The following is a 13,240-nucleotide window of genomic DNA, read 5'->3' as shown; positions in this document are numbered from 1 at the left end:
ATCACAGGCTGCAGCGGTCACATGAACTGCCGCGTCATCCAGGGAGGTCGGACTGGATGTCAAAAGGGGGACGCATCACCGAGACAACGGCCCGGGGTATGTATGAACTTCTTTTACTTTCAATCGCTGCGTAAACTCTGCCCGAAAGGGCTGCCCCTTCTCTCTATCCAGCACTGATAGAGAGAAGGGGCTGCTGATTAGTGCAGAAAAAATGGGTCCGTAAATACAGGTGGAATACTGTTGACAACGGACCCGTATTTACAGGCACGGGTCCGTAAATACTGGTGGAATACGGGTCGAATACGTGTGACAAAGGACCCGTATTTACGCCAGTATTTACGGGAGGAAAAAAATACGTTTGTGTGCATGGGGCCTCAGATATAGAAAAAGAACAAAGAAATATTAAGGTAACACATCAGGTGTCACTACTAAAGTCTACAAAAGGACAAACACGGGGTATCAATTCAATTAGTGTCCAAGGAAAAGGTCAATATAAAATGAAGAACATTTGGTTCGGTGTAAACTTCAGGTTCATCAACCATTGAGAGGTATACACAACAGTGATAATACTCTATTACAGCAATGTAGAAATGAAAGGAAGAAGGAGGCGTAACAGCTAAAGTAGGGAATAGATGTGAGAGTATGGGATGTCAAGAGAGATGATGCAGGTAATTTATATTAAAGGGTAGTTTTCTCTAATCTTATTTAAGTGACGTAGGTTGTTTCACAGTTTAGCAGTAATGAATTCAAGGGCATATAAATCTTTAAGTTTAGCTTTCAATACTGCTATATTAGGAAGATTGGGAATCTTCCAGGTCTCGGAGATAAGATTAGATATTTATGCCCTTTAACCAGTTGACCGAAGACAAATATTTTGTTTGTAAAGAAAGAGCAGCAAACTCTTCAATCAGTTCTAATGGATCTTTGGGCTTCTAAGGAAAACAAGAACATTGCTGTCATGTATCAATGGTGTTGTTTAAATGACACATATGGTTCATATGAATGTTCAGCTTGTATGTGGATCAAACAAATCTCTTGACTCTTATGACCTGCCCTCTGACTACTAATATATTTAAATTGTACCTGATATAGAAGTAAATGAAATGCAGACAGAACAATACAGTGATCAAATGAGCTTTATGATAAAATATGAAAGCTGCTGTTGATTAAGTTTCAATACCAGGAAAGGAAAACTAAAAACTGTACGCCTTGGAATAAATGATATGAACGTTACTGGCATCAACCACATGCAAAGTTAGTCTCGGATATCCTGACTGGCATGGTTCTTTACCTGGCAGATACATTAGTGGTAAAGGAGACACATTCATTAACGAATGTAAGCGGAGTTGTCCCAGTGATGTCTTCCCATTGTGCAGGGGTTGTACCACCTAAAGGAAAGCACATATTTTAAACGACTTAAAACTGAAATGATAAATGTTATAATTATAATTTTTTTGCCATTGGTCGTTATAGGAAAACTCTGTATCTGTCAATATATTGTGGCAGCCTCTATACTGACACGGTCATGATCCCATCAGCACATCACCAAAGCCTCTGTACATGGAGAGAATACTTGTATTCTGCTCACAGTTTACCAGTCCCCAGTGGCAGATTAGGACTTGATACTATTCATTTCTTTATATTTTTTTTTTTTGGTGATTCAATCATCATTATTAGAAGTTTTCTTATGGAATACAGTTCAGTTGATAAACAAAACTCTATACATCCATAAAGCGTAAAAAAGAAAAAAGGAAGAAAAATAGAGAGGAGAAAAAACAAAGAACCAGCTACCTAATAGGGTAGGAGCCTATAAGTTTGGGCAATATTGCTTCATTATCCCAGGCGTCCATCTTTCCAGGAATAAATACTTTCCTGCCTTTCAATTTCAACCTAGAACTTTTTCATACTGAAAATATATATTTACTTTATTTATTACTTCCGCAATGCAAGGAATTTTATCAGGTTTCCAATTAGATGCAATTATATTACGTGCTGCATCTAAAATTCTGCAACATACCCATCTATTTTCTTTAGCGATTAAGTTAACTATATTACATTTAATAGGGCCAATTCTATCGTAAAAATTCCTTTACTCTCTCCGATAATTTCGTTAGTTAGAGTAGGGACTTCGGACCAAAATATCCTGACATTTTCACACCCCCACCAGGTATGCATCATATCACCCACTATCCCACAACCTCTCCAGCATAGTCCATTATTATTTGGATTAAACTGAGCCAATTTCTTTGGATGTAGATATATGCAAAGTTGCATTTTTTTAACCGTTACAAGATGACCTATACATTTAGTATTTTGACAAGTGTATCTTATAGCGGTCAACCATTCATCCAGGGAAAGCCTTTTTGCAAATCCTTTTCCCATTGTAACATGTATTTAAATTTGCCAATGATATTATCCTTATACAAATTTGTTATAAATAGAGGATAGATTGTTAGAGGGTGCTGTGGACTCGATGTCCTGTATAGATCCCGTTATATCCCTCTGACTCGATACTCTAATAGCTTCAACAATTTTATGTTTATTAATGATACTTTTAATTTGAGCAATTTTCAAGAAATCTTTGACACGTAAACCATAATGCCGTAATAACCATTCTGGAGAGCCAAATTGGTCTTTATTATAAGGATAAGCTAGGCTTGAGATTCCTTTTGACTCACACCAAGTATTATCCCACTTATGTGTTTAGTGCCGAAAAATATCTAATTTCTAAAATCTGTCATATTAATAGATAATTCCCGTAACTCTTTGCGCATAAGGCGCCATATTCTAAAATAATTGGAGATAGTATAAGGGAGATCATGAGGAATAGGGAGATTTAAGTTATCAAAGATCAAAATCTGTTTTAGGTGTCATCCATCCAGGTGTCAGGATGCGGCTTCTAATTTAACCCATACCGGAGTTTCCTCTTCCTGCCACCAGCAATTAATTGGCTCTAGGATTGCTGCTTTACAATAGCATAATAAACTTGGTATAACCAATACACCACTCTTTATCTTTCCCTGAAACCCTCACTCTTCCTCTACCCCCTTCCAGATATAAATAGGAAATGCGAGTTTGCAGATTTTTTTTATCCAAGAATGGGTAGATTTAAGGGGAAGGTGGCGGAAAACAAAGAGTATTTTTGGTAAAATACGCATTTTAAAGGCATTAATCCTTTCCATACATGACAAGTTTATTCTAGCTAATTTCGCAAGGTCTTCCCGGACCACTTCAAGAAGCATCTTTTGATTTAACTTGTTTGTATTAACGATACTGTTAGCAATTTTTAGTCCTAAATAACGCATGTTATTTACCCAATGAAATGGGGTTTCTTTTTTAATATATTCTTTCAAATTTCCAGAAATATTAAAGGGCAAAATTTCACATTTACTCTCATTTAATTTATACCATGACACCTGCGAGTAAATATTAATAATTTTTTTAATACTTTGAAGAGAATTATAAATATCACTACAAGAAATAATAATGTCATCTGCGTATAAGGTGACTAGGTTGACTAGGTTGACTGTCTGGCCAATCCTTATGCCAGTGATATTGGGTCCTTTTTTAAGGCGTAGACTAAAGGTTCCACCACCAAATTAAAAATTAGAGGAGAGAGCGGACAGCCTTGTCTTGTTCCATTCATAATATAAAACGAAACCATTATATAATATCTTAGAGCTTGGAAATGGGTATAAGACCTTCATTGTATTCATGAATGATCCCATGAATCCATATCTCTCCATAACTTCCCAAAGAAAGCCCCAGTGGGCCCTATCAAATGCTTTTTCAGCATCTAGTGATAGGAGCACACTGGGGCTGTCCATTTTTTCCATATAATGTTCTAAGCAAATTACTCTTCTACATGCATCCCTTGTTTGTCTCCGAGGCATAAAATCCATTTGTTTCTAGGATATCAGAAATGTAACAACTCCCTTCAGACATGTCGATAATATAGCGGCAAAAATTTTGATATTTCCATTTAATAATGAACCTAAAGTCAACTGGACTGTTCCCTAATTTTCCTTCTTTGGGGATCACAATAATTATCTCTTCCAACATTTCTCTAGGAAAGGGTATACCCTTGAGTGCCAAATTAAATATCCTAGATAAATAGGGCGAGAGAATATCTCCAAATGTCATGTAATATTCATTTATTAGGCCATCAGGGCCAGAGGCTTTACCTCTTTTTAAAAAATTAATACATTCTCTGACCTCAGAAATATGAATCGGTCTATTCAAAAAATCTTGATTATCTTTGGAAAGATGGGGAAGACCTAAACTATCCAGAAATTGTTTTGTGTCTGGAATATTTTGATTGTTTATTTCCTCAGAACCATTTAGATTATACAGCTTCTTATAATAATCCGCAAGGGTGTCGACGATGGCCTGAGGTGAGAATCTTTTTTTTCCTTTGCTATCTATCAATTAAATCTATATTTTTCTTAATAGTATTAGCTTTCATTCTGTCGCTTAGGGTCCCTACCAGCTTTGTCATAAAACGTAGCTAGTTTTTTCCACAGGCTTTCCCTAAGAGAGATAATCTAATTTCAGAGCGCATCTGATCAATCTCGTGCAAGGTAGAGCGTAATTTAGTATCTTTTTATTCTCATTCCAAGAGCAAAAGTTTTGATTTCGTGGCATCCAACATTTTAGTTTGATCGCTCCTCCACTTGTGCATGAGTTTGATACAATGTCCCCACAGCCCCGCTTTATGTGCGCACCATAAAGTATAATCCGTTACTTCATTATTATCATTATCTAAAAAAAAATTGTTACGTTTCCCTTGAATCTCTGAAACAGAACTGTCTGAAGTTAACAGTATGTTTTGGAGTTGCCATCTGTAGGTTTTAGTTGACATGTCTCTGATCTTACAAACTAATATTACTGGGACGTCGTCAGACCAAGTGATCAGCAGGATATCTGTTGATTGTACGTAACTGATTAGGGAGGTACTAATCAAAAAGAGATCAATTCGAGAATCTGACTTATGTCTACCAGAAAAAGAGGTATACTCGATATCATCCCCATGTGTGTAACGCCATGTCATGGATATTTTCTTCAACACAGAGTCTTTTCATGTCATTCCTCTGTAGATAACTATGAGATACATCTGAGTTCCTTCTACTTTCGACCAGTTTCAAAACTTTCCTGATAAATTTATTTTGAGCCTAATTTGGGGAATAAAGATCTACTAAAGTAATGTTTACATTATTAATTTTACAAGTCAAAATAATAAATCTTCCATCTGAATCCACCATTGTATCCGTGCATAAGAATGGCAAAGAATTTTTTCTCGCTATCACCAGCCCGCATTTTTTGCTCAGAGCATTGGCAAAGTATATGCGGGAGTAGAACTTAAGCACAAATCTACCATTATCTTTTTGTAAAAGTTGACTCTTCTGGAAGAAGACTATATCCACTTTTTCACGGCAAATTTAACCCATTAACATTTAATGAAAAAAGATTCAACCCCATTAAGAAATTTGATTGTAGGACTAAATATACAACTGGCATCTATTAGCGCCCTCAGGATTCTCTTTGACACTTTTTTTTACAACTATGGCATTTGGCTAGAAAAAAATTGAAATCAAAGAAACTAAAAGAAAAAATAAGTAAAGACAAAAAAAAAAAAAAGAGAAAAGAAAATCTAGTGTAAAGAGTTAACATTTCTTGTCCTAAATGTGTGAGAAATCCCACATTTATATTACCAGCCCCGATGATCATGGTGGCTGAAAATTGATGCCTGCCTCATTAACGAGAGAGAGGGAAGGACGCCTTATTACAGCTTATTCTGAATTATTCCACAATTTAACTGAAATGTTATATTGGAATCTTCCTTCCCTTTACCCATCAATCCTTCCTTCCCCCTTACACTCCTCCTCCCCTCATCTTTATTTTTTTCCACCTGCGCCTTTTTGTCTTTTCTTCCCCACTCCTTATTCTCCTTTTATTCTCCATTTTTCCTCAATTCCTCAGTTTTTTCCCCTCACTAAGCGTACAGCTGTTGCCATCTTTATCTTGACTTCTACTGCATTGAATACAGTGTCAACTTGACTGTTTTAATGGCTTTTCAATGGCTTTTGTTGTGTGATATCACACTGCAACAAGTTATCAGAATCAATATAAACATGGCAACATCCGTATATTAACAGTGTAATACAGTATTAATACTGATTTCTAAAACACTTACCAGTTATACTGCATAGTAACCGTAATGTAGGTGTATCACCTCCATATCCATTCAACATTGCTTCACTAGAGGACTTTGGAACCGGAATAGTCATGGTTATAGGTTTGTGGAATTTTCTTCTTCTTGGTTCCAACGTTACAATAGGGCTGAATGTTGCTTTATTACCTAGTATCTTCTTCACAAGTTCTGTATGCATTGGCTGGGCCTTTAATTGAAATACAAGAAAGAAAACTGATCTTACACTGTTTCTGTAGACCATACAGATCAATTGTGTAAACACACAATGCAAAATGTTGTTAAAAGGTGACCAACAGCTCTTATTGGGCTGTGTATGTGCTTACTATTTACTGAGCAAAAAAGATGCAATGCCATCTATAGAAATATATAATGTAATCAATACACTAATATAATGCAATTTAACCATTGAGGTTACAGGATCAATGCCTGAAGCTACACTACTGATAGATTAATTTGATATCTCGCTCCACCAGGAGAGGTTGTTTTAAATGACATACACACAAATGTGTATAGTGGCAAATGTGTGTATACACTGATTGGACACGTTTTTAGAGACACCCATCTAGTAGCACGTTGGACTGCCTTCCTAACCGCAGCAATTTTTCAAGGAATACATTGCACTAGGTACTGAAATTGTTCTACAGGGATATTAGCCCATGTGGATAGGATAGCTTCTCAAATTTGCCGCTAAAGTGTCCTTCTACCATAGGTTAAACAGCCGCCATGAAGGGATGAACTTGGCCGGCCACAATGCTTAGGTAAGTTCTACTGTTCAAATTTCCAGCCATCCAGGTATAAGAGGACCCAGGGTGAGCCAAGAAAACATTCTCCACCCCATTACTCCACCAGCCTGAACTGTTTACACCTGGCAGGAAGGGTTCATTAATTCATTCTGCTGGTTTCAAATTCTGATCCTACCAACAGCATGGTGCAACTGAAATGCATCTGACCAGGCAATGTTTTTCCACTACGCAATGATCACATTTTTGTGCTCTTTTGCCTACTGGATCTTGTTTTTCTATTTCCTTTAGACAGCAATCACACTCAAAGTGGTCTTCTGCTGTTATAATACATCCGTGCTAAGAAATGGCAAGTTGTGCATTCAGACACATTAGTTGGAGCACCAGAAAGTTGTATTTGGCTGCCATTGGCTTAACTGTTCACCACCTGTTAGTCAGAACAATTATTGACATCCTCCTCCGACCCCTTTCGTCGACATGTTGTTGCAGTCCAAAGGATCCTCTTTTGCTGGATGTTTTTCCTCGATTACACCGTTCTCGGTATACTCTCTACACTGTTGCACGAGAAATCCCCACAATCTTGGCAGTTTTTTTAAATACTGACTCCAGCTAGTATAGCACCGATGACCTGGCATGGTTCAGAGTCACTCAGATCGCTCGATTTTCACATTCTTATGTGGATTTACACTAAAACTGATCCACAGAAAAGGTGCTCACTTGATTTTATGCTGCACTCTGGGGTCACGTGTCTAATTTCCATACAGGGAAGCTCTAATCATGAACAAGGCAGATGTCGGTAATGAAGTGGCCATTCAGTGTACGTGTGAACATTGACAAATATAGTGATTTGAATCTATATAAGGTCTCAATGACAACACTTAACTAGACAGAAATCAGAAAGGCGCATCCTATTATCAAAATCTTAGTAGTGCTAACTTCAGGCAAATATATCTCAGCAGAAATGTAAGATATTTTTTATGTATCTTAAAAGGTCGTATATGAAATTTCTTTTGGTAAACTTTATTTTACACAATTGGACCTTAGTACCATATCAGTTTAATCATATTAGTCTGTTGATAAAATACAAACAATATTCTGCATACTGTGATGATTCATGGAATAGCCTTTAAGTTCATACCTGAAGGCCAACGCGGATTCTCTTAGTAAGGGCACCTTCTGGGAAGACAGCCTGGACCTGAGGGACCACAGTGCTGCTAAGAATTCCTCCCTCAGGTCCAATCAAGTTATTGTCCTGTTTCACACGAGAAACAACCGCAAAATACTGAGGGAAATCTCGTGTGATAATACGGCAAATGCGTTTTCTTTCCAATTCTTCTTGAGGGTCAAGAACTACAAAAATATGAGAGAAAAAAATGTGAAATCAAAAACTAGCTATAAGAAAAGATCAGAATATTTAATTTATTTAGCTGTTAGCCTGACCTGTTAGCCAGGACACTGGTAATGCATTAATACCCTTGCATTTATTTGTCTTATGCTCAATTCACACTTGAATTGAGGGGTTCCATCTAGGTTTTCGTTGGACTTTCTGGTACTTTCGACAGCAATAATAGCTCAGACTGACACTGAAAATATTGGAATCCTGACCGACCTCAGTAAAGTCAACGGGATCTGTCAGGATCTGTTTCAGTCCATAGGAAATAGATCCATCAAAGTGGTCATGGCTCTGCTACAGAAGCCATGACCAAAGTGTGAACAGAGATTTTCAAAATTAAGATAAAGTAAAGTATGTAATATTTGTACTATTTAGAACTTTCTTTTGTCTATTTTCATTATTTTAGGTGATGACAATCATGGTAGAAATTGCTTATCTGACTGATATTTAGAAAAACAATACCTTCATCCATCCCATTAAGTATTTCATTGAGTTCATCCTCTGTAAATTCACAGAAGTGCTCCTTCCAGTTGTCACCAGTCTCGCTACGCAGTATGACAAGCTCTCGTTCTTTTCCACGCAATGCCGCAAAATGAGGGATCTCCACAATCACTGGCCTGAGTAGCAATACATCACATTAAGAAATTAGAGGAAAAAGTGACTTATTGCTGGGACAAAGAAACCTGGAATTTTAGTTAGCAAGCACACACCCAAAACAAGGTGGAGGCAACAATAATTGCATTGGGAACTGGAAATATAAAGGTCATAGATGAGGAAAGCATTGACGTGGTACCATCACTATCTAGTGAAAGTCAACCAGTTTAGAATTTGGATTTATTTTTTGTAATCAAATTTGGTAGTTGAGACATTTTAGGGCGCACTAATATTTAAGTCACTGCCAATAAACATGCTAAGGCCTCATGCTCACGACCATAATTTTGCGCCCGCAATTTATCTGCATTTTTGCAGATAAATTGCAGACACATTCTTTTCTATGGCCCGATGCACATGACCATAGTTACACAGATCAGTGCAGGGGCCACAAATCAGTACCGCAAAAAGTCAGGACAAGTCATTTTATGGTCTGGATTTGCGGATTCACCAGTACTGGTGAATTGTTGTGGATCTGTGAGTCCGGATGACACACGGATGCACAACAAGTGTTTTTTGCGGTCCGACGGAAAAACAATATAGGTCTGTGCATAAGGACTTAATTTATGATCCAGGTTCCTCTGACTCCAAGTCAATCACTACGGAAAAAAAAAATCACATGCTCAACCAAAAGTATCAACACGACTAAACAATAATACACAGAGGAAAGACACATACAATACCACTAAAACCAAAAACACACAAAGATTAAAAAACGTCATCATACCACAGTTTCTAATGAAATTTTCAAATTAAAGTACACTGACAAAATCAGGGGGGCAAGTCACTGACAAAAAGTAAATAATACTGAAGAACAACGGGGACGAGGCCGGCATCCATCAACTTGATCTTAAGTCTATCCTACCCAAGGAATTTGGTCCCAGGAGGTCCCAGTTGAAGGATTCGGCTGACCAAGCTTTCTCCCTCATTTAGAGGGGGAGGAGCAGTAGGAAGGTGAAGTTTACTGAGTACATCCAAAGCAGCAGTGGAAGAAAGAACATAAGTAAGAGGAATTTCAGCTTATTTTAGAGATGAAAAAGGAAATTTGGGAAAAAGGATTCTGTATAGTGTCACATGTCAGATTTACAAAAACAATTAGGTTTCACTTGGGCGTGGGTATCAATTTAAATCAGTTTTTTATGTTCTTAAATGGTCATTGAATATGTTAGGGATTCAAGTAATTGTGAAAAATAGGCTTTCATACAACAGTTAGATTAGAATAAAAATTCCTTACAATTTATACACCTCTTTCTTATATATAAAAAAAAAATCTGTAAAATGTAGAGGTTTAAATATAATCTGTGCACTTTGCACTAATTACTCTAAGACATAACTATATAAAATAAAATAAAAAAAACAGTACAATATGGATGGAAAATATCTGACTATTAGGGTATGTGCACACGTAGTGTTTTCAGGCATATTTCGGGGCGTTTACGCCTCGAAAAACGCCTGAAAAAACGGAAGCAGAACGCCTACAAACATCTGCCCATTGATTTCAATGGGAAATACCACGTTCTGTTCCTATGGGGCGTTTTTTTATGCCTCATTTTCAAAAACGGCACGTAAAAAGATACCCGCGAATAAGAAGTGCATGTCACTTCTTTAGCCGTTTTTGGAGTCTTTTTCCATTGACTATAGAAAAACAGCTCCAAAAACGGCCGTAAAAAAAACGCGAGGTTCCTTAAAAAAAAAGTCTGAAAATCAGGATCTGTTTTTCCTTTACAACAGCTCCGTATTTTCAGACGTTTATGAGGTTGCGTGTGCACATACCCTAAGGCAGGATGAGCATGTCCATACAGTTCCGTAGTACTCAGGGTTCTGCTGAATGGTGCCTCTGTACAGCGACATATTAGAGTATGTTCACACGCAAACTCAAAAACGTCTGAAAATACGGAGCTGTTTTCAAGGGAAAACAACTCCTGATTTTCAGAAGTTTTTTAAGCCACTCGCGATTTTCGCTGCGTTTTAGCGCCGTTTTTTACGGTCGTTTTTTGGAGCTGTTTTATATAGAGTCTATGAAAAACGGCTCCAAAAATGTCCCAAGAAGTGACCTGCACTTCTTTTTCGCGGCCTTTTTTTTTACGCGGCCGTTTTACAAAATGGCCAAGTAAAAAAACGGCGCGTCGGAACAGAACGCCGTTTTTCCCATTGAAATCTATGGGAAGATGTTTGGAGGCGTTCTGCTTCAAATTTTTCAGCCGTTTTTCGAAAATAGGGCGTGTGAACATACCCTTACAGACGCACTATCCACTAGGAGCAATGCTTCTAGGGCAAAATTCCTCAGTAATACGGAATCTGATGGAACATGGCATTTTTCTCTTAAAAAAACTTTCATATGAAATCAGAGGCATACGGAACGGTACAGCGTGGGGCTATAGATTTCTATGGATACTGAATTATGGATCCATACAACTTGGAATTTGTACAAAGCTGTAATCCAAATGTGCATGAGGCTTTAGACTCTTTTTTTTTTTAGCCAAAAAAAAAGGGTTGTTCTAAAAGGTTTATGTATCAAATAGTTGGAAATTAATAGTTTTATCCTGTTCTATCTATCATTGGTTCCATCTTTAAGTCTGAAAAAATCAGAAAAGGCAATAAACAATTAAAGAGTCTCTGTCATCACATTATAAGTGCCCTATCTCCTACATAAGGAGATTGGCGCTATAATGTAGGTGACAGCAGTGCTTTTTATTTTAAAAAACAATCTGTTTTCACCACTTTATTAGCGATTTTAAATTTATGCTAATGAGTTGCTTAATGCCCAAGTGGGCGTGTTTTTACTTTAGACCAAGTGGGCGTTGTACAGAGGAGTGTATGGCGCTGACCAATCAGTGTCATGCACTCCTCTCCATTCATTTAGGCAGCGCATAGGGATCCTTTTAGATCACTATGTGCTGTCTTATACGAACACATTAACGATACTGAAGTGTTTAGACAGTGAATAGACATTCTATGGGATGTCTATTCACAATCTGTGCACTTCGTTACTCTGTCTGTGGTAGTTACAGCAGAGGAAGACAGGTTACAACGAGATTACGCTTCCTCTGCTGTAACTAACACAGACAGAGTAACGAAGTGCAGAGATTGTGAATAGACATCCCGTGGAATATCTATTCACTTTCTAAACACTTCAGTATCGTTAATGTGTTCTTATAAGACAGCACATAGTGATCTAAAAGGATAATTATTCTCTGACCAAATGAATGGAGAGAAGTGCATGACACTGATTGTTCAGCGTCATACACTCCTCTATACAACGCCCACTTGGTCTAAAGTAAAAACACGCCCACTTGGGCATTAAGCAACTCATTAGCATAAATCTAAAATCGCTAATAAAGTGGTAAAAACACATTATTTTTTTAAATAAAAATCACTGCTGTCACCTACATTATAGTGCCCATCTCCTTGTGTAGGAGAAAGGACACTTATAATGTGGTGACAGAACCTCTTTAAGTTGTGATATTACGAATATAAATATCTTGATATCTTACATCGTATGGATGTGGAGACCACTGCATCCATTGTTCACAAAGCACAGACATAGACAGTCGGGGGCTTTTATTTGCACAGCGGGGGTATATATAATTATACTTCTAACATCACAACTTAACAGTTTTATTGCCTTTTCTGATTTTTTTCTATAATATCGCCAATTTCTTAAGTTAATGTTCACTACTCACTCTGAACACCACATTTTTATTTACACCAGATAACTAGCTTAAATAAATTGATAAATCTCTCTTATTCAGCTCTAAATCCCCTGGTTCCATTTACACCAGGGGTACTCAGCTGGCAGACCGTGGTCTGAATTCCAACCGCATACACAAGTTATCCAGTTCCCTGCACTTAATTATATCCGCGTTATATACAAAGATACAATAAAAAAGCCTAAACAGTGCTGACAAAGCAAGGGAACATGAATTCCCTGCCCTACTATTCGGTGCATTTCTTGTGATGCGGGCAGAGCAATGACATCATAGCGCCGCCTTCGTTATTCCGATAAAGCAAGCCGGGGCAGAAGAGGCCAGACTGCATGACAGCATGGGAACAGGGACAAATAAGTTTGTGGTTGTTTGTCACTTTGTACAGAGGGCACGGTGTGGCACTGTCAACAAGGGGCACTGTGTGGCTCTCTCTACAGTGGGAAATGTCTACAAGTGGGACTGTGTGGCACTATCTACAGGTGCAATGTGTGGCATTTTCTACAGGGGCTCACTGTGCCACTATGTACAGGGTCGCTAT

General features: G+C 37.7%; 1 protein-coding gene across 37 annotated transcripts in view; it reads right to left on the bottom strand.

Annotated features, from left to right (window-relative positions):
• ANK2 (ankyrin 2) overlaps positions 1 to 13,240 on the bottom strand; it is a 626,865-nt gene that overhangs the window by 61,318 nt on the left and 552,307 nt on the right. For 21 of the 37 annotated variants that reach the window (XM_075860538.1, XM_075860544.1, XM_075860543.1 and 18 more), the window contains 5 exons: positions 9,861 to 9,959; positions 8,807 to 8,961; positions 8,090 to 8,301; positions 6,194 to 6,398; positions 1,292 to 1,388 (listed from right to left, as the gene is read on the bottom strand). In XM_075860538.1, the coding sequence (XP_075716653.1) occupies positions 1,292 to 1,388; positions 6,194 to 6,398; positions 8,090 to 8,301; positions 8,807 to 8,961; positions 9,861 to 9,959 (768 nt within the window). The remainder of the gene's footprint in view (positions 1 to 1,291; positions 1,389 to 6,193; positions 6,399 to 8,089; positions 8,302 to 8,806; positions 8,962 to 9,860; positions 9,960 to 13,240) is intronic. The other 16 variants (XM_075860546.1, XM_075860547.1, XM_075860541.1 and 13 more) reach the window with 1 other exon arrangement.

Source organism: Rhinoderma darwinii, chromosome 1 (assembly GCF_050947455.1).
Source record: "Rhinoderma darwinii isolate aRhiDar2 chromosome 1, aRhiDar2.hap1, whole genome shotgun sequence".
Lineage (NCBI taxonomy): Eukaryota > Metazoa > Chordata > Amphibia > Anura > Rhinodermatidae > Rhinoderma > Rhinoderma darwinii.
This window is presented reverse-complemented; position numbering and strand designations above follow the sequence as displayed.